The sequence below is a fragment of the Carcharodon carcharias genome, chromosome 9 (assembly GCF_017639515.1).
Source record: "Carcharodon carcharias isolate sCarCar2 chromosome 9, sCarCar2.pri, whole genome shotgun sequence".
Taxonomy (NCBI): domain Eukaryota; kingdom Metazoa; phylum Chordata; class Chondrichthyes; order Lamniformes; family Lamnidae; genus Carcharodon; species Carcharodon carcharias.
The window spans coordinates 127,486,787-127,514,362 of record NC_054475.1 but is presented as its reverse complement, the minus strand read 5'-3'; the positions used below and the strand labels follow the sequence as shown (position 1 = coordinate 127,514,362).

General features: G+C 40.4%; 1 protein-coding gene across 10 annotated transcripts in view; it reads right to left on the bottom strand.

Moving 5' to 3' along the window:
- Positions 1–742: 742 nt before the first annotated feature.
- The window catches only part of LOC121281896 (U2 snRNP-associated SURP motif-containing protein-like), a 64,873-nt gene continuing 38,039 nt past the window's right edge, over positions 743–27,576 (bottom strand). For 8 of the 10 annotated variants that reach the window (XM_041195040.1, XM_041195036.1, XM_041195037.1 and 5 more), the window contains 12 exons: positions 23,179–23,341; positions 22,778–22,857; positions 22,598–22,685; positions 20,650–20,778; positions 18,082–18,247; positions 13,660–13,755; positions 12,224–12,287; positions 8,375–8,525; positions 4,924–5,034; positions 4,346–4,602; positions 1,519–1,683; positions 743–1,304 (listed from right to left, as the gene is read on the bottom strand). In XM_041195040.1, coding sequence (XP_041050974.1) covers positions 1,157–1,304; positions 1,519–1,683; positions 4,346–4,602; positions 4,924–5,034; positions 8,375–8,525; positions 12,224–12,287; positions 13,660–13,755; positions 18,082–18,247; positions 20,650–20,778; positions 22,598–22,685; positions 22,778–22,857; positions 23,179–23,341 — 1,618 coding nt within the window. In that variant the 3' untranslated portion in view covers positions 743–1,156. The remainder of the gene's footprint in view (positions 1,305–1,518; positions 1,684–4,345; positions 4,603–4,923; positions 5,035–8,374; positions 8,526–12,223; positions 12,288–13,659; positions 13,756–18,081; positions 18,248–20,649; positions 20,779–22,597; positions 22,686–22,777; positions 22,858–23,178; positions 23,342–27,576) is intronic. The other 2 variants (XM_041195043.1, XM_041195044.1) reach the window with 2 other exon arrangements.

The following is a 27,576-nucleotide window of genomic DNA, read 5'->3' as shown; positions in this document are numbered from 1 at the left end:
GTGTGGGGATTGGATTTTGGGGTGGCGGGCATGGGGTGCGTGCGCAGATGAGATAGTGAGCAAGAGCAATAGACCCCCCCATACCAAGCATTCTCTTGTTGGTGTGCATCAGGGTTCTCACACAGACACCCCTCACTCACTCCCCACCGAGACCGGGGGTGGTTTGAAGACTAATATCGCTGAGGAAGAGTTTGGGACAGCTGTGAAGTAGCAAAACACACTTCCTCTCTGCCCTATCGCTTCAGCTGCCTGGGCCTCGCCGCTGTGGCAACCGCTGCTCCTCCTAGCCTCCCTGGCCTGCTCTGCCATCTTGGTGTGAAAGCGACTCCTGTAGTTCGTGAGCAGGATGGTACCTGCACAGGAGGGTGAGCGTGCGGCCAAGGGCAGACTACGTCAGCCAGAATGGACTCTGGCTGTCAGAAAAAATGGCCTCACATACTCGGGCTCTCGCTCCAGGGCATTCAGATCTGGAGTGCTGGAACTTGGCTCCAGAGCAGAGACCCCATTGCACGGTTGTATGCTAGCACATGGAGGCATGAGGTGGCCAACTGAGAGAGGGGCGGTGCTACCTGTACAAGTAAAAGCAAAAGCTGCCTGGACGCCCCGAAGACACAGTCCTTGCCCACACCCTCACAGAAAGCTGGCCAGGAAAAGCAATTACTCACTGTGATAAAACTATTTGGATCCATTTAAGTCAGAAAGATTTTATTCTTTAATACAGAAAATAATCAACATCATCAAGAAAGGAGCCACAAAACTTTATTTAAATGTTGCGATAATTACAGAAACTGAACAGAGATGCTTATGGGTCACAAAACAAAACAAAAATACTGGCCCTGCAGCTCTTCATCGGTGTAAATAAAAACCACAACACTTGTACTGAAGCAAAAGCAAAACTAGGCAGGGGTGCAGAAGTGAATTCTTTACATTGACAAGAACAACAATTACACAGATTACTTCTAACTGATCACCATTTTCAGATCTGAATCACATTCCCATTTTAAACATGAGTTGCAGTTATCCAAATACAAAAGCAAATATTTATTCCATCTATAAAACAAATGGAAGAGAGTAACAAAGGGGCAAAACAAAGTACAAAAAAATGCTGCATCATCCTTTATGTACACAATAGCGCAAAAGCAAACCTAATGGATTGTCAGCGTTTGCTCTTCTTTGACTTTTTGTGAGATCGGTGAGGAGTTCTTGAGCGTGACCGCGATCGCCTTGATTTCTTCGGAGAACTCGAACGAGAATGCTTTGACTTTTTAGGTGATTTAGATCTAGACCAAGACCTACCAAAAAGACTGGGATAAATAAATGCAAGCATAAACATTTTCAACAGAATATTCAACTTGAAATTAGAATCCTGTATATTGATGGATCAATTTGAAAACAATTTTGGTGTAGATTTCCACTCCAGCCTACATGCTAAGAAAATTATATATACTTCACGGTAGTTCATCCAACCAATTGGATAATGCGCCTTTTTATATTTTCTTCATTGATAAATGTACCCACCTTTTTTTTCGTTTGCTGCTCTGTCTTGGGGAATCTTTATATGCAGGGGATGGAGACCTGGACAAGGTATTTTCTTTTAGCTGGGACCTCTCAGACCAAGGCGACACAGATATTTCACATCTGATGCTTCTCGAGGGACTTGGGGAGCTTGTACACCTCCTTTTTCTGAAACAATGCAAACATCAAGTATTTCCAAATAGACTAGTCGGGCATGGCTAAACTTGTTTTTCTAAAGGCTATGAAACATATGTGCATGTTCAACAATGCTTTCTTTTCTACGAACAAGATGAATTTGAATTAAGACAAACCATTATGTTATTGCCTGAGCTGTGAAGATGTTCCCTGGGCTAATGCTTCCCCATTCACCCTGTTTTTATTGAAAATCTTAAATGTTTGGTTTAAACTAAGAGTCAAAAAGTTCTGAGCCCCAAACTACTACTATCCGACTTCACCAACAGAATAATGTCCATGTTATACACTCTATATAAGTGCAGGTCATATCTGTACAGACCAGGCACCATGGAGATAGGATATTTGCTGTGGCAATCATTAGAAGTCTTCAACTGAGATAAAGGACAGCTTCTTCTACCCAAAGTGTTCGGATCTACCTAATTCAGTCTTCCCCAGTCTCAATGCAACTAGTGGGACAAACACCTCTCCTGCCAATGGCAGGTATTGATTCTGATAGTCACATATTTAATATATTAACTTTATGCTTACCAGAAACTAAATTGAGACTGCCCAACTTTCTTCACAGAACCACCATACAACAGAAAAGAACAGAACAACAAAGGAGCAAACTTTCATCCTATTCAGTCTAAATCCCATATCTGGTTCCACATGTGAAAGCATAGTGCTCCATGTTAGTGAGAGATTCACACTTAAAAACCTAAATTCTGTATGTTAAGTTGCATTAAGAAAATTGAGATGTCCACACTGACATGTTTAATGCAAGGCAAAGCCTCATAAGAATTGAAATCCAAACTGACTGAAATTTCATGACAGCAGCTAAACAGGAATAGGGATTGCAGGAATAGGGTTAAACGTAAAAGCAAAAAACTGCAAATACTGGAAATCCAAAACAAAAATAAAAATACCTGTAAAAACTGAGGAGGTCTGGCAACATCTGTAGAGAGGAACACAGTTAACGTTTCGAGTCCGTATGACTCTTCAACAGAACTAAGTAAATATAGAAAAGAGGTGAAATATAAGCTTTTTCTTGGACTCGAACTCAAGTTCTGTCGAAGGGTCATGAAACGTCAACTCTTTTCTTCTCCGCCGATGCTGCCAGACCTGCTGAGTTTTTCCAGGTAATTCTGTTTTTGTTTTTGATTTCCAGCATCTGCAGTTTTTTTGTTTTTATGAAATATAAGCTTGTTTTGTGTGTGTGTGTGTGTGTGTGTGTGTGTGTGGAGGAGGGGGGGTGGGTGGATAAGAGCTGGAAAGAGGGCCAGTGACAGGTGGAGATAGCCAAAAGATATCATAGACAAAAGGACAAAGGAGGTGTTGAGAGTGGTGATATTATCTAAGGAACGTACTAATTAAGGGTAGAAAGCAGGACAAGGAACAGATAACCCTAGTGGGGGTGGGGAGGGGTGAAGGGAAGGGATTGAAATAGGCTAAAAGGTAGAGATAAAACAATGGATGGAAATACATTTAAAAATAATGGAAATAGGTGGGAAAAGAAAAATCTATATAAATTATTGGGAAAAAAAGGGGGGGGATCGGGAAGGGGGTGGGGATGGAGGAGAGAGTTCATGATCTAAAATTGTTGAACTCAATATTCAGTCCAGAAGGCTGTAAAGTGCCTAGTCGGAAGATGAAGTGCTGTTCTCCCAGTTTGCGTTGAGCTTCACTGGAACAATGCAGCAGGTCAAGGACGGACATGTGGGCATGAAAGCAGGGTGGAGTGTTTTGGAGAGACCAAACACAGACTGGGTGACCACTTTGCAGAACACCTTCGGTCTGTCCGCAAGCATGACCCAGACCTCCCTGTCGCTTGCCATTTCAACACTCCACCCTGCTCATCTTCCGACTAGGCACTTTACAGCCTTCCGGACTGAATACTGAGTTCAACGACTTTAGATCATGAATTCTCTCCTCCATCTCCACCCCCTTTCCAATACCCCCCCTTTTTTTCCCAATGATTTATATAGATTTTTCTTTTCCCACCTATTTCTATTATTTTTAAATGTATTTCCATCCATTGTTTTATCTCCACCTTTTAGCCTATTTAAGTCCCTTCCCTTCACCCCACCCCCACTAGGGCTATCTGTACCTTGCTTGTCCTGCTTTCTACCCTTAATTAGCACATTCCTTAGATAATATCACCACCTTCAACACCTCTTTGTCCTTTTGTCTATGACATCTTTTGGCTATCTCCACCTATCACTGGCCTTCTATCCAGCTCTACCCCTCCCCCCCTTAAACCAGCTTATATTTCACCTCTTTTCTATTTTTACTTAGTTCTGTTGAAGAGTCATATAGACTTGAAATGTTAACTGTGTTCCTCCCCGCAGATGCTGCCAGACCTGCTGAGCTTTTCCAGGTATTTTTATTTTTGTTTAGGGTTAAACGTACATCTTTTTCATGCATCTTGCTCCATGGGCCAAAAGGTAAGAGCACCACAAAACTTTCTTGATCACTTGACTAAAGTTATGTGAAAAATTGCAGTCATTTGTAGAACGCTGTTGCAGGATTCTGAGCAGCATGTGAAATTTGACGGGAAGTGAGATGATTTGTGAATGATTTCAATTCTAGTTCAGCTTCAGATATCACCAGAATTCCAATGGTTTCTTCCATTTTACTACTCCTTATATTTGCTCACCTGGATGGTGACAAAGAATTCCCCTTTTCCTTGTGTTTCTCTTTAGTCCGTGCTCGATCCTTACTGCGCTCTTTTTCCTTGTTCTTCATCTTATTCTTGTCTTTTTCTTTGCTCTTGACTTTATCTCTGTCTCTGTCTTTGCTCCGTTCTTCAGTTCTCTCTTTTTCCTTTTTATCTTTCTCTTTGCTTATATCTTTTATTCTCTCAGGATCACCTACTTCTTTTTCTAATTCTTTATCCTGATCTTTTTCCTTTTCCTACAGAAAAAGAAAGGCTTATTTTGGCCTCATGTTTATGTAAGTATTTAGACTTTGTATAAAATGTAAACATTAAATTGCAATAACATTTTCTTTTCTGGTTACCAAATTTTATATTAATAATCATGCAAAGCTTGATAATTAAAAAAATAGTGAATGGGCAAGAACAATTGCTTTGATACATTGTCTCTGCCCTCTATCCTTGTGTCATTTACACTTCCTCATACCTTTACGATGTTACAATTGATTTACTGTGCAGAAAGCCAGTTGTTGATTCTGCTCAACCTCAGGAAACCAGCCAACTACAGTTAACTGTCTTACCTTTTGTAATAGTTTACTTCTATAATGCTCAACCTGTTGTTGAAAAGTCATTCCCGATTTCTTAGTCCTTTTACCCGATTCCAATTCATCTTGAAATTTCATTACTTTTAGCTAACAAGAAAGAAATGGAAAGCTTCAATTTAAAACAAAGTTGTCATTTAAAAAGAGGAAAACAAGTATGTTTATGGATAAAGCAGAATTTTTTTATATGGTGAAACTGGAAAATGTTGGTGGTCAGAAGAATTGAGGTATCCTTATACATGAATCAAAGTTAGTTAACCTGCAGATACAGCAAATAATCAGAAAGCTAAACGGTATGTCAGTCTTTATTATAAAAGGACAGGAGTAAAATAGGTAAGAAGTCTTACTACAATTACACAGGGCCTTGGTGAGACCACACCTGGGGTACTGTGTAGAGTTCTGGTCTCATTAACCTATTAAGAGTATATATGCCTTAGAGGGAGTGCAACAAAGGTTCATTAGACTAATTCCTGGACGAGGGGATTGTCCCATGAGGAGAGATAGAGTAGAATAGGCCTTTATTCGCTGGAACTTAGAAGAATGAGAGGTGATCTAACTGAAAAATGTAAACCTCTTAAGGATATTGATAGGGTAGGCGCTGGGAGAATGTTTCCCTTGACTGAGAGTTCAGAACTAGGGAACACAATCTCAGAAGGGGGTTAGCCATATAGGACTGAGATGAGGAGAAATTTCTTCACTCATGGGTTGTGAATCTTTGGAATTCTCTACCCCAGAGGGTTATAGATGCTCAGTCACTGGTGTATATTCAAGAGCAACATCACACAGTCAACATGATTTCACGAAAGGAAAATTATGTTTGACAAAGTTAGAGTTTTTTTTTGAGGATGTAACTAATAGGGTAGATAATGGGGAACTAGTAAATGTAGTATACTTTGATTTCCAAAAGGCATTTGATAAGGTGTCACACAAAAGGTTAATATGCAAGCTAAGGGCTCATGGAATTGGGAGGTAATATTAGCATGAACAGAGGACTTGTTAATGGAAAGGAAGCAAAGTGTGGCATTTTCAAGTTGACAGGCTGTGAATTGTGGAACGCTGCAAGGGTCAGTGCTGGGGCCTCTGTAATTTACAATCTATATTAATGCTTAAATGGAGAGAGAGTGGTGTATTTAAGTTTACTGATGATTCAAAGCTCGGTGGGAATTTAAGCTGCGGGGAGGACAAAGGGAGATTGCAAAGAGATATAGACAGGTTAAGTGAGTGGGCAACAAGGTGGCAGATGGGATATAATGTGCGGAAGTATGATGTTATTCACTTTGGCCATCCAAATAGAAAAGCAGAATATATTTTAATGTAAAACTTGAAGTGTTGATATTCAGAGGGACTTGGGTTTACTCGTACAAGGAATAAAAAGTTAGCATGCAGTACAGCAAGCAATTAGAAAGGCATATGGCATGTCAGCCTTTATTGCAAGAGGATTGGACTACAAGAATAAGGAAGCCTTGCTATAATTGTACAGGACTTGGGTGAGACCACACCCATACTATTGTAAGCAATTTTGGTGTCATATTTAAGGAAGGATATACTTGCCTTGGAGGGGGTACAGCAAAGGTTCAACAGATCGGTTCCTGGGATGAGAGGGTTGTCCTGTGATGAGAGGCCTCAGTTAACTGGGCCTATATGCTCTGGAGTTTAGAAAAATGAGAGGCGATCTCATTGAAAAATGCAAAATTCTGAACTCAAGACACGGAGATTGTTCCCTCGGCTGGAGAATCAAGAACAAGGGAACACAGTCTCAGGGTAAGGGGCTCATCATTTAGGGCTGAGAAGAAGAGAAATTTCTTCACTCAAAGTGTTGTGCGTCTTTGGAATCCTTTACTTCTGAGGGTTGCTCCATTGTTTAGTATATTTAAGGCTGAGATAGACAGATTTTTGGTCTCTCGGGGAATTAAGGGGTATGGGGAGCAGGTGAGAAAGTGAAGTTGAAGCCAAAGATCAGCATGAATGTGTTTAATGGCAGTGTTGGCTCAAGAGGTCAAATGGTCTACTCCTGCTCCTATTCTGTATGTTGCATGATTAATTTTTCAATACTAAGAGAATTAAGGAATGTGATGATCATACGGGAAGGTAGAGTTCAGGTAGATTGGCCATGATCTTATTGGATGGCAGAACAGGTACAAAGGGTCAAAAGGCCTATTCCTGCTCCTATTTCTTTTGTGCTTATTATGTTCTCTCTTCAATATTCTCGACTGGGTAAAATCACACTTTGAAAAATTATTGTAACATTCCAATTTTGTTATACTTCATCATCAATGTAATTCCTAATGAAATATAATCAAACCGGATGTGTTATCCAGAGCAAAAACAGAATTATCTGGAAAAACTCAGCAGGTCTGGCAGCATCGGCGGAGAAGAAAAGAGTTGACGTTTCGAGTCCTCATGACCCTTGAGCACTCGAAACGGCAACTCTTTTCTTCTCCGCCGATGCTGCCGGACCTGCTGAGCTTTTCCAGGTAATTCTGTTTTTGTTTTGGATTTCCAGCATCCGCAGTTTTTTTGTTTTTATCTCTGTGTTATTCAGAGCACCTGGTTCAAAAATGTTAATAGGTCTTACATTAGCATGGTGTGGCCAGACAGCTGCAGTACGAGACACCCAGAGAAATCCATGCCCCCTTACTCCTCTCCTCCACCACCAAATCTGCTACAAAGTCTCCTTCATTTGGTCACCCAATGAGGTTAGTCCATAAAATATTGTTCCTTCCTCCTGCTCTTTTACAGCATGATATATTCCAAGATGCAGCTAGGAGCCAGAGCTACAGGGCCAGTTCACAGTATGTGAAGAGCTAGGAAAGCCATGATTACAGGAGCATCTTCCAAGTTGCTCACTGTCTTAGTAAGAGGAAGCAAATGTTGTATCACAGACACACGAGGTAGAAAGAATGGGAGACATCAAACAGGAAAGATGGATAACAAAATTGATAAGATGGTTTCCTATTCCTTATTTAAAAAGCTGTCTTTTCTTTCTATGCCACCAAAAATGCACAGTGGTATTGCTAAATAATGCCGTTAACAATAGATGGTATTTCAACACTGGGCTAGCTACAACACATCTGTATGCAGTTCAGAACAGTAAACAATTGTCCCACTTCAAAGCATGTTTTCTACTTCTGCAACAGTTAAAACTATTTGACAATTCAGCAGAATACTCTTGCCTTTTAATTACTGAAATATTAGTTTCTATATTCAGGCACCTTCACAGTCTTTGCATCTCTCCATCCATTAATTCTATACCTATATAAGAGACAGCTTTAAAAAAACAAGATGACAAGCCATGAAAGACAGCACTGCAATTAATAAACTGATTCTTCAAATGAACTGCACATATTCAAATGACTTTTTTTCAATGATTTGCTGCAAAAAAGCATCTATTAAAACACACGAGATTTAGCACAAACACAGTCAATACTACCTCAATTTCTCGCAGTTTGGCACGTTTCTCTTCAGACATTTCTAACATTTTTTGAGATTTTGAATCACAGGGCTCTTCCTTCTGTCCTAATGATTCTTCAGACTCAATACCATCATCTTCCTCCTCCTCAGATTCCTCCTTTATTTCCTCCCTGCACACGAGAAACACTCAAGAGTTAACTGCTTTATGAATGTTAATTGCTACAATGCGCAGAACTGTGTTTAGGCATAAGTGTACATTGCTCCAAAATTCTGCAAAGTTACACCTATTAACATTAGACTGGCCACATTGATGTGCATATTTTCTAAGCTACTGATCAGCACATACTACAACTTAAAATGCTGTAATCAAGAAAGGCTGTATGGATTAATGTACTGTTCAAACTGATATGTTTAAAACACAATGTAATTCACATGGATGGCAAGAACCAAGATTTGGAGCATACAGCAACAGAACACAATTTTCTCCCAAGTGCATCAGTCTAAATAGCTGTAACCAGTTATGCTTTCTTTCACCATCTGCAGTTAAATTAAACTTTCAGTTGCAAACCTTAAGCAAAGTTAGATGACTTGTTTTGCTGGGTCTTCATTCAATAAAAGAAACCTGCACAGATCACAGTTCATCGAAGCCAAATGGGAAAATTACAAATGATGCAGCGACTTGAAGATTTTGACCATTTGCATTATCTAATATGGCCTTGCCTGGTCCATCCCCCACCTCCTCTCATTCATTGTATGCAAATGTTTCCTTTGCATGTTTTTCAGTTCCCTCTTTAAACCACAGAAATCAATTAATAATATTTGAAATGTTATAATATAACTAAGTAACTGCAAAGAAGCATGTCCACTTCTGAAGAACGGGAGTGATGAACTGATCAGAAGGATCAAGGCATGTGAACAAGCTTCCTTTCTATGAAGACCCTAACTACACAAGAAACCTAACATTGGTCTTCTTTATTGCATCTCCTACAAAGTACAGAGGTCTGAACTAGCAATCATTTAAAAGGAACTTGATCTAGGCAAAAGGCCTACGCAGTAAGAGTAGACATGCCAAATCACAGATCAGTCTTGGATATCAAATCCAAACAATAGCATGTGGTGAAAATAAGGTCATTGTCTAAAGACCTTTCAGCCATTGTACACTGAGGAGCTGGAAACTGGTTAAAACTACTCAGTCTGTATGTTTGACATATAACAAATCTTGTAATTATTAATTGTAATTGTAAATGTGGTGAGGGCAGTATTGGAAGAAACTGATGTGGCATTAACCTCATGTGATGTCAACTTTGAACTGTGATGTAATGTATTTTTATAAATTTTACGAATAAAATATATATTTGGAAACAAACCAATAGCACGTGCTGAAGGTATGTGAAATAGAACATCTCTCCAAGAGGTTTCATCAGGTGCTCTTATACTTCTACATCTTGGGCTAATTACATCGTGAAATCCTGACTTTTGATGAGGATTTCTTATCCAGGAGTGACAACAATGGAGAATACATTGAATACATTCTGCTTCCATTTTTAAAAACACTGGTGTTAATGGTACGACCCCATGAGTCAAAAAGCTGCCCTAGTGGTACCAGTAGGATTATTTCTGTTCCAGTAAGATAATATGTTAATTTGTCAGATATTAAATGCTCAAGGTTATGCAGTAATAAATAGAAAGCGGAATCTTTCTAGTTGTACCTGAAATTTACTGCAACCTGGAGAAAGGATTACTGCTTGGGCAGCCAGCCATAATAAGAGTTTACCTTCCTAGGATATTTCAAATGAGACCAATGATGTCAAGTCTACAACTTCCATGAAAATAATTTTATATCCATAGAATATCTACGTTTGAAATAATTATGTACATTTTATGGGAAATTAAATTCTAGTCGCAATAAAAATCATTTGAACTAGGCAAGTTCCTTTACTACCCAGGAAACTGAAAATATTCCCAAATGAATCTTTTGGAAAATAAATTAAATTGTGCACTTCAGAGCTTGATTTCAGATTCAACATATGCTGGGAAGAACTCCACAAATAACTCAGCACAGATGTCTGGATGAACACCAGAGAACAATTTTCTTCCACTTAACAGTTTAGGCCTTTCTTAATGGAAAGCTGCCTGTAAACCAGTAGCGTTTATATTAAGGGTAATAAATCTATGGCTGGAACTCTAGACCAAACAATCAAGAACAAGTTTGTCAGAAGAAATCTGTCAAAGCTTATGAGCTAAACAGACTGCTGTATTTAAAGTAGTTGAGCTATCACATCGCCCATCTAGCTTCCATATAAAGAGTCTATCACAAGTAGTTAATGTCGCAGACAATTACAAGACAAAGCAGAGTAACATCTTAAACTTTTTTCAAGAACTTTATTCAATTATTGCAGATCTGCAATAAGAAGGAAGCATCACAAAGTTTGGAACAATGAGAGTCAGGAATAAAATTATTTCCTTTCTTGACCTGCTAGAATATCCTTTCTGGTCCAAGCGAAGTAGACTGGTGAATTGGCTGACAAAGCTCCAGTACGGAGTCCCCACACGGACCATTTATCTGAATCAGCCACTCCGAAATCAAAACAGAAGTGCTTTAGCAGCTCTCCAATTCAAACAAGTGAGATTCTCATTCTTGAGGCACACAATAACTGCAATAGGTCCAGCCACTACGCAGACAAATAGCACCCTCTAATTAGAGCATAAATGAATGGCCAAAAAGCCTACTGGCATCAAAGTGGATTTTCAAGCATCCTGGCTTGCAGCACTGCAGAAACTGAGGCAAATAGGCTGGCGTACCAGATCATCAGCACGACCTCAATAGTAGAATTGCACACCTAAAACTAGGTGATTTGCTGTAGCTTACAGTGAATGAGCTGTACAAGGTTGGCACCAACGAGGCAACATCCAAGGCAAGCAAATGGCTGGCTGGACTTTATCTCAGCAGAAAGCATCGGCCCTCACTAGTTTTCCAAGTTTAAAAGCTGGTGTAAGCAGCAAGGAATGTACATTTTAGAAGGGATGATTCTGCCACTCCCAGTACTGTGAAAACAGACAACCAAAAAATAATCACCCTAATTTGGTATGACTCAACTATAGACTCCGCAAAGGTTTTCAGCCTTCAGAGCTTAACTATCAGGGATAGTGAGTTGATGTAACTCCAAACATGCTGAGAGCTCCAGGATAGAGATTCCTTAACTCTTATCAAAACTGATTCTACATCTTGCTTTTTCAAGCTAAGGTAATCTCACACCACTGTACTATTATCCTTAATTAACGGCAATACCCCACCACTTTCCTAGCTTCCCATCTTTGCAAAAGTTAAAAGTCCTTCAATATTCAGGTCCCAGCCTGGTTGGAGATGGCCACTGCCAGACACTTGCATGGTGCGAATGTGACTTGCCGCTTATCAATTAACCCTGAATGTTGTTCAGGTCCTGCTGCATATAGACATGGACTACTTCAATGCCTGAAGAGTCACAAATCACACTGAACATTGTGCAATCATCAACGAACATCCTCACTTTTGACCTTATTATGGAAGGATTAGTGCCATGGATTTCTTCATTATTGTTGCTTTGCTTATATTAATTTTGGTGAGCCACTGTCTTTGATTCATCATTGCTTTTTTTTGGGATATCAAACATGCTGACCTCTTCCTCTACCGTAAATACTGACACAAGGTAATTATTGATTGCAGTTGTGAAGGAAACAAATTTATTCATCCTAAACGATCGAAAGGTCATGTAAATTTGCACTCACAGGCACCTACTACTTTGCTCCTGAGTAACGTGGTACAGCGCACTAACATTCTTAAAGAAAGATGGTTATTAGCCCACAATAAGGGTAGTTCAAAGCAACTCACTTAATCTCAATCTTTTCTTCTGATCCTGGGTGGTCAAGAAGATCCCATTTTGACATGGTAATTGCTGCAAAATTAAAAATTATATCTCAACACTTCATTAGAAAAAACAGAATTGTTGACTGAAAGTATTAAATGCCTCAGATAGTTATTGGGAACTTAGCAATGTGTGAACTTTAAATCATTTCACTTTAGAAAAAAAAGAGAGCTGCAAGATATAATACCAATTTTTCCTCAGTTATCTATCCAGCACATTGGCCAGGATTGTCAGGTAGCAGCAGCCCCATCCACAAGCTGGAAAATTACAGGCAACCCTGCCTCAGCTGTTTCAGGGAGCTCTGACTGTACTTTATGTCCATTAGGCAGCTAATGAATTGCAGTCTGGGCTCCCATCCCTTTAAGGGTTGAAATCCTGTCTCAAAAAGCTACCGGTCTGAGAGCTGACAGCTCTTCAGTCCCGGCAGCATTACAGGAGCAGTGGCCACTGCTGACATTGCACCCAGTTGGGAGAAGCAGCATCGATGCCACACTTGGAACAAGGCAGGTGGAATCAGGGGTCGCCAGGGCCAGTCACAGAGGCCCTAACAAGGGGAGAGAGGTGCTGTCACATGGGTGGTGATTGCCACTGGAGAGGCAACCAGCAGGACCCCCATCTTGAGCTCGTAGGGAGACCACCTGGGTGTGACACGCTGTTTCATCACACAGCGAGAGCCCAAGGTGGCAGTGAGAGACCCTTAATTGTCCAGTTAATTGTCTCAATTTACCCCTGGGCAGAAGAGCCATCTACCTCCTTCCCTACCACTGGCAAAATGCAACAGGAGCAGGAAGGGAATATGAAACACCACCCCTCTTTCCTTCCTCTCAATCTTTTGACCACTGCCCCCACTGTCTCCTATCCCACTCCTAAGGCACCGCAAAATCCCACCAATTAAGTGGCAACGGCATACATACACCATGCTATTGGATCTCTGGCTACAGATTTCCATTTGCACATCAATTTCATCTTTTCTAAGCTGAAGATTAATTTGTTTTTTATGACCCAATTTATTTTCATGCATTTTTTAAACTTATAAAGTAGTCTCAGCCACATTTTCATACAACTGATAATGCACTTGTGCAGCTTTTTGGTTAAAAACTATACTATCCGCTGTTGCTTAATTACAAAATCTCCTTGAGCAATTAGCTTTGCACCATCATCTACAAACTTCAAAATTTGAGAATATCTTTAAGTTATTCAATAAGGTGGTTAGGATTACTTAAAATACACCTACTTATATTGGGATCTTAAAATAAATACTTAGCTGGGAATTTTATTCAAAAATCTAAATTTCTGATCAGACAATAGATAATCAAAATATTAACAAACGCCTGAATTGGTTCGAAATAGTGCCCAATGTAAGGTAGTGAGTATAAAAATTAAAGTCAATTGAAATTCATACCATGAGATTCCAACTCAGATTCATCCACAGTTTCCCATTTTGAAGGTGCAATCTTTAACAGTGGTTCTTCCCTTTTAATAACCACCAGTTCCTCCACTAAGAAACAAAATAAAATACATACATATTCTTCAAACTGCCATGAACAGATTAACATTGATTTATACTAAAGGCAATTTTAAAAAAAATTCATTTTTACGGGATGTGGGCATCACTAGCTAGGCCAGTATTTATTGTCCATTCTTAATTGCTCTCAAGATGGTAGTAAGCTGCCTTCCTGAACCGCTGCAGTCCACGTGGTGTAGGTACACCCACAGAGCTGTGAGGAAAATAGTTCCAGGATTTTGACCCAGCAACAGTGACGGAACGGCAATATATTTCCAAGTCAGGATGGTGAGTGGCTTGAAGGGGGACTTCCAAGTGGTGGCGTTCCCAAGTATCTGCTGCCCTTGTCCTTCTAGGTGGTAGTGGTTGTGGGTTTGGAAGGTGCTTCAAGGAGCCTTGGTGATTTTCTGCAGTGCATCTTGTAGTTGGGACACATGCTCCCACTGTTTATCAGGGAGTGAATGTTTGTGGATGGGGTGCCAATCAAGCCGGCTGCTTTGTCCTGGGTGGTGTCAGGCTTCTTGAGTGTCATTAGAGCTGCATTCATCCAGGCAAGAGGAGAGCATTCCATCACACTCCTGACTTGTGCCTTGTAGATGGTGGACAATCAGGAGTGAGTTACTCGCCGCAGGATTCCTAGCCACTGGCCTGCTCTTGTAGCTGCAGTATTTATATGGCTAATCCAGTTCAGCTTCTAGTCAATGGTAAACCCCGCAGCCCCCCCAACCCCGGGATATTCACAGTGGGGGATTCAGTGATAGTAATGCCGTTGAATGTCATGGGGTGATGGTTTAGATTCTCTTTTGTTGGAGATGGTCATTGCCTGACACTTGTGTGGCATGAATGTTACTTGCCACTTGTCAGCCTAAGCCTGGATATTGTCCAGGTCTTGCTGCATTTGGACATGGACTGCTTCAGCATCTGAGTCGTTGCAGATGGTGCTGAACATTGTGCAATCATCAACAAACATCCCCACTTCTGACCTTACGATGGAAGGAAGGTCATTGATGAAGCAGCTGAAGGTGGTTGGGCCTAGAACACTACCCTGAGGAGCTCATCCAGTCATGTCCTGGAACTGAGGTGATTGACCTCCAAAAACCATAACCATCTTCCTTTGTGCTGGGCATGATTCCAACCAGCGGAAAGCTTTCCCCTGATTCCACTGACTTCAGTTTTGCTAGGGCTCCTTGAGGGCAAGAGCAGTCACTCTCACCTCACTTCTGGAGTTCAGTTCTTTTGTCCATGTTTGAACCAAGACTGTAATGCGGTCAGAGGCTGAGTAACCCCAGCGGAACCCAAACTTGAGCGTCAGAGAGCAGGTTATTGCTAAGCAAGGGCCGCTTGAAAGCGCTGTTGATGACCCTTTCCATTACTTTACTGATGAGAGAGCAGACTGATGGGGTGGTAATTGGCCGGGTTGGATTCACAGTGCTTTTTGTGTACAGGACATACCTGGGAGATTTTCAACATTGCCAGGTAGATCCCAGTATTGTAACTGTACTGGAACAACATGGTTAGGGGCACGGCAAGTTCTGGAGCACATATCTTCAGTACGATTGCCGGAGTATTGCCAGGGCCCATAGCCTTTGCAGTATCCAGTGCCTTCAGCTGTTTCTTGATATCACGTGGAGTGAATCGAATTGGCTGAAGACTGCCATCTGTGATGCTGGGGGCTTCCAGAGGAGGCCAAGATGAATCATCCATTTTGGCACTTCTGGCTGAAGATTGTAGCAAGTGCTTCAGTCTCATATTTTGCACTGATGTGCTGGGTTCTTTCATCATTGAGGTTGGGGAGACTTGTGGAGCCTCCTCTTCCTTCAGTGAGTTGTTTAATTGCCCACCACCATTCAGGACGGGATGCAGCAGTGTATAGATCTGATCCGTTGGTTGTGGAACTGTTCTGCCTATCACTTGCTGCTTATGCTGTTTGGCATGCAAGTAGTCCTGTGTTGTAGCTTCACCAGGTTGACACCTCATTTTTAGGTATGCCTGGTGTTGCTCCGGACATGCCCTCCTGCACTCTTCATTGAATCAAGGTTGATGCCCTGGCTTGGTGATAATGGTAGAATGGGGGACATGCCAGGCCATGAGGTTACAGATTGTGGCCAAGTACAATTCTGCTGCTGATGGTCCACAGCGCCTCGTGGATGGCCTGTCTTGAGCTGCTCGATCTGTTCGAAATCCTTCCTATTTAGCACAGTGGTAGTGCCAAACATCATGAAAGAGGGTATTCTCAATGGGAAGGCGGGACTTTGTCTTCCACCGATACCGCCATGGTCAGATGCATTTGTGGCAGGCAGGTTGAGAGGATGAGGTCAAGTATCTTTTTCCCTCTTGCTAGTTCCCTCACCACCTGCCGCAGACCCAGTCTCGCAGCTATGTCCTTTAGGGCTCGGTCTGAGGTAGTGCTAGCAATCTACTCTAGGTGATGGAGAGTGAAGTCCCCCACCCAGAGTACCTTCTGCAACCCTCAGTGCTTCCTCCAAGTGGAGGTAGTACATGGTAATTAGCAGAAGGTTTCCTTGTCCATGTTTGACTTCATGGGATACGGAGTCAATGTTGAGGGCTCCCAGGGCAATTCCATCTCAACAATATATCACTCTGCCGCCACCCATGCTGTATCTGTCCTGCTGGTGGGACAGGACATACCCAGAGATAGTGGTGGTGGTGGTGTCTGGGACATGATCTGTAAAGTATGATTCCATGAGTATGACTATGTCAGGCTGTTGCTTGACCAGTCTGTGAGACAGCTCTCCCAATTTTGGCACAAAGCCTCAGCCGCAGAGTCGACAGGGCATGGCTTGCCTGTGTCGTTTCAGGTGCCTAAGTCAGTGCTACTTTTTAGCAGCCTGACACAACTGAATGGCTTGCTAGGCCATTGCAGAGGGCATGAGCCAACCACCTTGCAGTAGATCAGATGGGTTTTTACAACAATGGTTTCATGGTCATCATTAGGCTTTTAATTCTAGATTTTTACTGAATTCAAATTCAATGGTGGGATTCAAATCTGGGTCCCCAGAACATTACCAGTCCAGTGACAATGCCACTATGCCACTGCCTCTCGCCTCCCACCAAGGGGCTGTCATGATATGAATTATCATGAAGTTTTTCTCTGGCATTCGTGACTAAATTGGTAGCACACTCGCCTGAGTCAGAAGGTTCTGGGTTCACTCCAGGACTCCAACTCAAAAATCAAAGTTGACACTCCAGTACAATACTGAATGAGTGCTACACTGACAGAGATACTTTCTGTCGGATAAGGTCCTATCTGTCCTCTCAAATGGACGTAAAAGATCCCATGGTACTCTTTCAAATAAGGGCAAAGGAGTTATCTCAGTGTCCTGATCAATATTTATCCCTCAATCAACATCACAAAGATAGTTTGTGCGAGCTTGCTGTGTGCAAACTGGCTGCCTATATTACAACAGTGACTGCACTTCAACTGTTCTTCATTGGCTGTCACACATTTGGGAACGTGCTGTGGTTTTGAAGGGCATTACATAAATCTAAGTCTTTTGCTCTCTTTCTGTGTCTTATATCCCTTTTGGCACTTGCCCTGGTGGCCTATTATCTACTGGTTACCTCATTCCTATCTGTGGGACATTGTTGTGTATATATTGCCTGTGATGCTGCCTACATTACAATAGTGGCTACACTTCAAAAGTACTTAAAATACTTTATAGCCAATCGAGATGACCCAAGAAAGGTGCTATCTAAATACAAGTTATTTCTTTATTGAAAGCCAGCAACTAGAAATGAAGTCAACTTTCGAATGAGAGTATGTATGCTCCTCTAATTTGGAATGACAGAAAATGAGCTAGAATATAAGGTGGGTCCCACAGGACAAACTCCAATATTACTGAACCTTTCCTTTATGAAGCTTCCTATCAATAACATAGAAGACAGTAAATGTCCCTGAATACAAAAATGTACAAGGATTTAGTTTCTATTTGAATTTGGCTAAGCATAAAAGAGTGAGAAAATTCCAAACAAGTTTTTTACATCAACATACACTACCTGGGAGGAATCTTGAAACTTCAGTAGTAACATACCTTAGAAACATCCCTTCACTAAAATAAACTGACATAATGGCTACAAGTGCTGCTTAGTTCACGCATACAAATTATCTTAAAACAAACCTTAGGTTTTAAGTATAATAGATCACCGTGCTTTGAAAAAAAAAACTTTTCATCTTAAATTCAAATGTTTCCAACATTGGGTTAAAAAAAAAATTACCACCACTACCCTGAAAATTAAATCTGCAATTGCTAGTCTCTTGCCACTGTAAATCAGCTTTGTTAATGTTGTTAATGTGCTTACTTGGCATTCCATCAAGGTCATCCTCGACTAATTTCAAAGGAATCCCATCAATATCATCTAACGGTGCTCCGTCTAGTGGGATTCCATCAATTGGTAATCCATCGACATCATCTAATGGAGCAACTTGGTCACTGTCAATCGGTGTACCATCCACATCGTCAATTACCTGAATAAATATACAATATAGGAACACAAGGAGCAGTTAATTAAAATGTAATACTGATACATCACACACAAATATCCTAGGTGGTGCTTACAACTAAGCAGGTATATTATTTTAGGAGAACTAGGGAGTTAGTGGCAACGATCGATTCTTCAAATGCAAATTAGATAGATTTCATTCAGAAAATAATATTTTAGGATCCAATGGTAATTTGAGGCCAGAGATATAATGAATATGCTTAGGAAGAACAAATGACTTTGTACCTATGGTTGCCAAAGCTTTTCAGTACTGGGGTAAAGCTTCCTTCTGGCATGTCTGAGTCAGCTGCAGACTACTGACAGCCATTAATTTATGCAAAAGTGAAATTGTGTTTATATTAAAACATAATGGGAAATTTAATGGTATTTTCCAGGTGAAATTATGTAACTTTACTACATTCATGGACATTTTAAAATCAGTGGCTTTAACTATTACAGGTGTATTTATTTAATTAGTTTTGTTTGTTTGCTTTGTTTAAAAGCTCAGGCTTAGGATCTGATATTAAGAATAAGTTACTGGTTGATTAAAGGTTACAAGCATTTAATAGATTCATGTGGCTTGGTAATGTTGGGAGGCTGGTTAAAGGTTCTGGGAACTATGGGAGGAGGCTGTTGGGAGTGGTAACAGTACAGAAATGTTGGGGAGTGAGGGGTCCCAGTGTCTAGGGGCTGCATCTTCTGGTCGGCGAGCGGAGGGTGGGATCCACTCGCCGACACGTAAAATGACGTGGGCATTCCAACATCACCCCAGGTCATTAACATTTTCAGGTTGGCTTGGCTGCACGCCCACCAACCTATCAATGGCCACTGAAGGCCATTAATAAGGTAAAAGAATCAATGGACCTACCCCTCCAACCTTAAGGTTGGCAGACAGGCTGGGAGCCCAGGCGGGCTTCTGAGAAAACATGAACACTCATCCATGGGCAGGATGAGGTTTCATGAGGATATTAAAATTTATATTAAACATCTAAATAAAAGAAATTGACATGTCCAGCTCATGTGACAGTGGCACATGAGGGGACATCAGTAATTTTTTTTCTAATCTTTATTCAATGTTTCAAACTTGAGCCAATCTCCCTGAGGCAGCACTTTGCCGCAGGGGGGGTCTGCGTGCCCTTCTGTGCGCATGCATGAAAAAGCGTACTCCTGGTGCAGAGAATACCCCCCCCCCCCCCCACCGGAGCGCTCCCTGGTGGACATCATGCTGGGCGGGTCTTAATTGGCCCGCCCAGGTAAAATGGCAGCACGCCCCCACACAACCCCCTTCAACCGGGGAGGCGGGGGGCGGTGGGGGGGTGGAGATCCTGCCCTAGGAATACAGGAATGGTGATGGTGGGGTGCCAGAGTGTGTGGGAGATTAATCTGGGTGCAGAATCAAGATGATGATGATGACAGGGCACAGGAGCATTGGGGAAGGGATTGCTGAATGTGAGACTACTTGATTGGTAATTCGACAGATTAGAAACAGTGAAATTGGAGTTTCAGGGTTTGGCAATGATTAGAGTGGTGTGTTAGGGATCTGGGGGTAATAAGGGATGGATAGTGGGGTATAGGAGCAGCAGACAGGATAACCTAGTGGAGTATGCTACCGTCTGTGACTATTGATAAGGTGGCAGGGTTATGCATGGTTACATAATGAAGAGCTGCAGAGAAAGTGAGAGAGTTTGTGACAATTTCATACATGGCAATTCAAGTTGTGGCAGTTGCACATCAAGTCCAAGGCTCTATTACTTGAAAACTACATCACGAAACCAGGAAATAGAACTGAAAGTCTTAAATTGAAATTAGTAGAAATTAAATTTGGGACGAGTCAGGAAAAGCTCCTTTGCTTAACTGCCATTAAGGTAATAGAGGTAAAAATGCTGGAACGTTGCAAGTACAAATAATGTCACAGTGGGAGAGAACATAATAAAAGGAAGAGCTTTAGTGAATCAAATGGCAGTTTCCCATAAATTACTTATTTTATGTTCCAAACTTTCATTTTGGTTAGTTTTCCAGTATTTTCTTTTACTAACAATCTTGCCTAGTTTTTCCCATCACAGAAACCACAACAACAAAGTCAAACTACCAAGCTATCAACATCTTACTTCACAGTCACTTGCAAAATGAATCACCCACTCAGTGGTGACTGGTTGATCACAGCTGAAGTTCAAGTGTTACAATTGCCTTCAGTGTCCCAGGGTACAATATTGGGCTTAGCTGTTGTGCCACAGCATCAACCACCACTAACTAAAGTTATACCTAAAGATCCATTGCTTGTGACAGCAGCTAACATATCCAGAACTGAGAAAGCAAATTCAAACATAAAAAGCCAAGTTTTATTCGCTGTCTAATACCATTAAAGAGTTAAGTAATATTAATACATACTACAGGTCTTTCTGATAAATCGTCGTCCAGTTTCATTAGTCCAAGGAATATATTCTGCAGCCTAATAAGGAATGGTTCTGGATACACAGCCCAGTCTTCCCATGCTCTAAAACACGTCATTATCCTTTGCTAACAGAAACAAAGTAAAGCACAATTATCATTTTAAAATATGTCATGAGACATAATCAAAATCAGTTGATGTCAAACATTTTAATTCCGAGCATTGTTAAGTATGCATACAGGAAACACACAAGTTAAAGTTCATCTGTACAGAGACAAGTACTATATAAAGCACCAGATGTCTTGATAAACAGCATGCAACACAGACCTTCGGTGTACAATTATTGTAGAATAAGTAAACCAACTTAAAGGAAAATTAGAAATTCAGCAAGAAAAAGCAACAATTGTTATTCTTATCAAAGGAAACAAGCCACTGAAGGCTATTAAAAATTGATACTATGTCATAAATGTACCATAAATTGAACAATTCTGGCAAATTAGATCCCACACATAATGAACAATGCCGATGTTTGAAAGTAGGGCAGATGGCACAGAGAATTAATGCATGGTTATTCCATCTCAAACCTGGACATGAATCCAACCAAGCAATTAAAACTTCTGTTCATCAGATAGCTCTGTTAATAAAATCTGCTTGTAACTGGGATATATAGATCAGATGGGGTCAGTTTCGCAGTCTGTGCACTTAGTCTAATGCAGCCAAGCAAAAGTAAGGGGATGCTACAAATGGTCCTGGCACTGCTAGGCTACAAAATTCAATCAAGGTTCGTGCTCTGTGTCTCTCCTCAGCATTGTCAAGTCCATGTATTTGGAACAAGGCTAGAGCTCGTCCATGATATCACCCATTGTCAAATAACCTCTCAATGTTCACCGCTTAGGTTCATGCATAAAAGAACTCTAGTGAGTTATCAGAGGATAATCAGTAGTTATGGAACTGGGAGTTAGCTGGAGTCAAAACTGCCAGGAACGCAGGCAGCTCAAAATTGGTGAAAAGGCGGGTTTAAAAAAGAAATTCCTGTTCATATTTAAAGTTCTCAAGTAAAATCAATTTGTGGACTGTTAACCCAATTTCTAACAGCTCACGAAGCTGCTGCCTTGGCACTAATCTTGCTTTTAAGATAACCATGTTGACATGGAAACTTGAAAAAAATCAAATATTGGTACAATAATCGTATATGGTTGGGGTGAAGCAGATTAGAGAAATCTTAATTCAGCATCCAGCATGTGCTATTCCTAATCTCAAAGTGCTCAATCCTGACAATATATCGCAAGCAGTAGGACAACCACCAGCTTTGCTGAATGCCAAGAACAACAAGATTATATAAACCTAAGCAGCAATCAGATCTCAACAGTGAAAATTAGGTACACACAATAATGAAATCTAAACAGGTAACAAAGCAAAGCTACTGAGATTTCATGTAATGGTCCTATACTGCATGACAAGTGGTCTCAATGAAAGAAAGCCTGGTAAGGAGACCATATAATGTACTCCTCTCAATTTATAGGGCAAAATATTCATGAAATTTCCTTTCAGTTTGTTTATGAAGTTCTTTTGGAGACACTCTATTGGAACATCCTTCCCTATTTAGCCAATCCAGGGGTGTCTATTTCTCGGAACATCCTTATTCTGGGGCAAAAGGCAGTACGATAAAACTGGTCCAACAGCTGCAGCTAAGCATGCCTGCCTCAGAAATTGAGTTCCAAGGCCATCCTGCTCTCAGGGTAATTTAAAATGAAGTTGTTGCCATGTTCTGTGAAATTTAAACTACAGGAGCCATAGAGCAAATTGAAGACAGGAAGAAAATAATTTTTTTCTAAAACAGATAAATTTAGGCAAAATTTTGTTCTACAAAAAAGGGTAATGCTTTGTACAATGAGAATAATGCCCTGTACTTTCATTCAACAATAAACTCTTTGTTCAAAAACATACCTTGAACTGCTCTGCCTGAAGTCTCGCTTGAATCACTTTATGGGCCTCATGCATATCAGTAAATATTTGAGGAAGCCTGGTTTCAAAACTGTTAAAAGGAATGAAACACTTCAAATTTCACAAGCTTTGCCTTTCCAGAAATAAGTTTAAGAGTTTTATACCAAAAAGGGTGAAACTTACTATTTCCTATAATAAGATGCATTGGCTACTTTAGCACAGGAATTATACAGAATATCAGACACCAAGTATAATCTTGCTATCTACAATGAAAAGTAAATAGAAAGCATTAGTCTCAGCCTTTGGCTTTCAAAAACAGTCTCCTAATATCAGCAGTTTCTAAGTAACAAGTGCAAGCGTTAATGTTAAATTTGAGCAACGTCCCACATTATTAACCCAATATATAAAATTATATATTAACCTCGGTGGGGGGCTTTAAAAACAGCATAAAACACTATTAAACCCGACAAGATTTCACATTACACAGTTGATGGTAGACGATATCTGCACTAAACAATGACCAAACGTTTACATCTGTGATACTTTAAATTGTGTACGCACAACTTTAACTTTTGCAAGTTTACCTTTTTCTGCAGTGGAGTTTGTAAAATAGACAGTGATTCTGCAATGCAATCCACTATTTCCTCAGCAGCCTCTGCATTATTCAAACAGAAGACCATAGCGTCACCTATATCATTTCGATGAGGTGCCAAGCCTCTCAAGATATTCTCCAATTTATCTCTTTGCCTGCAAGTTTTATATTGTGTTAGTTATATATTACAACTTGTACATTAACACATCTACAGCCCAAATTGAAATTTACCAAAAAAATACCAAATGCTCAGAATTGTCCTTTCCAAACAATTTTCCTTAACACAGTCTTTGCATCAAATAAATTCCTGGTTCTGTATCACAAAATCTACAATAATAATGTCTAGCCTGCTACTCTGTTAGCAAAAGGAAAAAGGATTTGGCCTTAAATGGTCAAAAACTGGAACATTGATATAAATATAGCAATGGCCAGGATATTTTACATTTCAGGAAATGATGTTCAAGCTGCATTAATGACAATCTTTACTGTTTCACGTGGGATTTAACCTCATAATTATCATCATTGGACACTAATATTTTTGATATTTTACTGCTAAATTTTCAAGATGGTAGGGAATTTTGACTGAGCACAAGAATTATGAACTTAAATGAGCTAAAACATGTATTTCACTGAAAAAATAACGGCATCTGAATGATTCAGGCGGTTATTAATATGCAAATCCGCCACTAAGTTGTGATGAGGATATAATACTGCTTAAATTGCAAATCGCCACAAGTTCCTGGCTCATTTGCATCAGTTATCTGCCCTGTGAAAGTTGTTGTATTTTCACATTAATTGCCCATTAAACTCACCAGAGAAAGCCAATTCTAGTAATTATCAGCATAAGTATTCTTTTACAGGTGTGATAATTATTAATGACTGCCAATCAACCTCTCATGGCCAGAAAGTAAACAATTATAAGTGTGGTGTAGATCTTACTTTTCCTTTGTCATTTTTTTTTCTCGCTTAATCCAATCTTTCTTTTCCTTATCAAAGATTACTACACAAGATAAGAGCACATGGTGTAGGGGGTAACACATCAGCATGGATAAAGATTGGTTGGCTAACAGGAAGCAGAGATTAGGGATAAATGGGTCTTTTTTGGGTTGACAAGCTGTTACTAGTGTAGTGCCACAGGGAGCAGTGCTGGAGCCTCAACGATTTACAATCTATATCAACATTTGGATGAAGGGGGTAAACATAGCTAAGTTTGCCGATGATAGGTAGAAAAGAAAGCTGGCAAGAGGAAGCACGTCTGCAAATGGATATAGATAGGTTGAGTGGCAGATGGAGTATAATGTGGGTAAATGCAAACTTGCCCACTTTGGCAAGAAGAATAGAAAGGCAGTACACTATTTAAATGGAGAAAGATTGCAGAACTCGATGGTACAGAGGGATCTAGGTGTCCTGGTACACGAACCACAAACTTAGAAGGCAGAAGCAAGTGAATGGAAAGGCAAGTAGAATGCTGGCTTTTACTGCAAGAAAAACGGAACATAAAAGTAGGGAAGTTTTACTACAGCTGTACAGGGCCTTGGTGAGACCACATCTGGAGTAATGTGTAGTTTTGGTCTCCCTATTTAAAAAATATATAATTGCTTTCGAAACAGATCAGAGAAAGGGCACTGGAACAAAGGGGTTGTCTTATGAAGAAAGGTTGAACAGGTTAGGCCTATACCCATTGGAGTTTAGAAGAATAAGAGGTGATCTTATTGAAACATATAAGATCCTGAGGGGACTTGATAGGGTGGATACCTAGAGGTTGTTTCTTCTTGTGGGGGAAGACTAAAACTAGGGGACATAGCTTAAAAATTTGAGGTCTCCCTTTTAAGACAGGGATGAAAGGATTTTTTTCTCCCAAAGGGTCATTAGTGTGTGGGATTCTCTTCTCCAGAAAGTAGTGGAGGCTGGTTCTTTGAACTTATTCAGGCTGAGTTAGACAGATTTTTGTTAGGCAAGGAGTTCAAGGGATATGGGGGGCAGACTTGAAAGTGGAGCTGAGACCACAACCAGATTAGCCATGATCTGACTGAATGGTGGGGCAGGCTCGAAGAGCCAAATGACCTACTCCCGCTCTTACGTTTCTTAATAATTTCTCTTTGTGTCTGAGTTGACTTTGAATTCATCTGCACTATTCTGTCTAGTAAACACAAAGAGGTGGCTGAAACACACAATATCTTCAAGAGCTTTATAAAAATAACATATGTATCCTAAATTTAGACATTAAATAGGGCACAATTCTGCTGTGTGAATGAGGTGTATATCAAACATCTAAAAAAATTTGATTTTTGTTTTACTTGTCATCGTTACTTGGTGATGAAAAAAGTTTGAATTGAGATGGCACAGCCTATTATAATAGCTTGAATAGCCCAAAAGAATGCTTGGATCAGTCTTAAGCAACTATGCTGAATTCCAGTGTTCCTTAGAGATGCCATCTCATAGAAGCCTACAAAGTCAATAGTACACCAGTAAGCGCAAATCACTCTTTCATTGAAACTGACAGATGTCTGTTTGAAAATATGAGTTAATAGAGCCAAATATTCTCTCTTACACTTCCTGCTATTAGAGAAGAAATGTGCTGATTTTTTGCCTGTGATAGGTGTATCATTCTAAATGCACTGTTGAATAAAGTTTCCAGTTCCCACAACGACTGTTTATCCTGTGAGTAGAAAAGGCATAATTATCAGGACAATGCCAGGTTCAATCACAACTGGAGCAGTGACAAAGGTGCTACGGTGGGTCTCAGCACTCCGGTGTTAGGAAGAAGAAAATGATCCAAAATGATCCAACTCCCAATTACTAACTGGGGACTTCAGTTGGAAGCAAATATGAGAGAAAACGAAGTAAAGACAGGAATTGGTTCAGTTCTGATAATCTCTATGGACAAGCAGTCTACTAACATAACTATCCAGGTACACACATCAACATTAGTGCCTTTGCAAAGTATTATCAGTTAGTTGACACCTATGAGACTGAATTCCAGCAAAAAGTCATGGGCGTGGAGGTTCGCCTCATTCGAGGAGCTATCAAAAAATTGTGCCTAGAATGAACTCAGCACTGAGCTGGATTTGATGATGTGAAGTTATCAGCAAGTTTCCGTGCAAACTTATTAGCATAAACCCAAACACAAAATCTACCATGAATCAATGAGATCTCTCCCCCTTTTCGAGTACCATGCCCTCAGGATGGACTTCCATCTTCCCATGGAATGAGAGTGTTGTCTTATGAGGAAAGGTTGGACAGACAGGCTTGCAACTGCTGGAGTTTAGAAGAGACAGAGGTGACTTGATCGAAACACATATGATCCTGAGCAGTCTTGACAGGGTGGATGTGGAAAGGATGTTTCCTCTTGTGGGAGAATCTAGAAGTAGGGGGTCGCTGTTTAAAAGTAAGGGGTTGCCCATTTGTTAAAGGGGTGAGGAGAAATTTTTTTCTCTGAGGGTAATGAATCTTTGGAACTCGTTTCCTTGAAAGGCAGTGGGAGCAGACTCTTTGAATATTTTTAAAGCAGAGCTAGACAGATTCTTGATAAGCAAGGGGGTGAAAGGTTATCGGGAGTCAGTGGGAAATGTGGAGTTGAAGTTACAAACAGATCAGCCATGATCTTATTGAATGGCGGGGCAGGCTCAAGGGGCCAAGTGGCCTACTCTGCTCCTAATTCATATGTTAATCCTATCTCGAGACATGGATCTTCATCGTTCGTGGTACATTCATTCAATTTTCGAGGATCTTTAAAAAGAACATTCATTGTCTACCTCGATCTCTTTTACCATTGATCTTTCCCATCAGCGTCAGGCTTTATAAATCATAAGCTCTTATTACATGCCCAAAAGGTTCCAACTGCTTTTTCCTGACCTTGGTCAGCAGCGTTCTTTTGGTCTCAGATTCTGCTCGCACCCCTTCACTGGTAGTGTGACTTGCCCAAGATATGTTCATTATTCGCTTTAAAGACCACAACTTTGCAGCCTCAATTCTTCTCTGCATTGTTTCACTGATCATCTAATACTTGCTGCCATATGTCAAAATTGGTGTGACATAGTATTCCAGCTTAATTTTTGTGGCTAATTTTACATCAATCAAACTTCTTCGGTTTTTGAAATGAATGCTTGGCCATTCCAATCCTTTCGTCTTATTTCTTGTCGCACTTTCCATCCAATGTTAACATGCTTCCTAAGTAACAAAATTTGTCTACCAGTTTGATCTTTTCATTCTTTAGTGTGATCTTGCTCAAGAATACGGGCTCAATCATTATGTAACGAAGCAGGGTTAATTCGTAATGTCATAGTAAAAGATCCACAAGGAAACAGAGATCATAACACCCTTAAATTCCATGTTAAGTTTGAAAGTGACATACTCTAGTCACAAACAAGAATCTTAAACTTAAACAAAG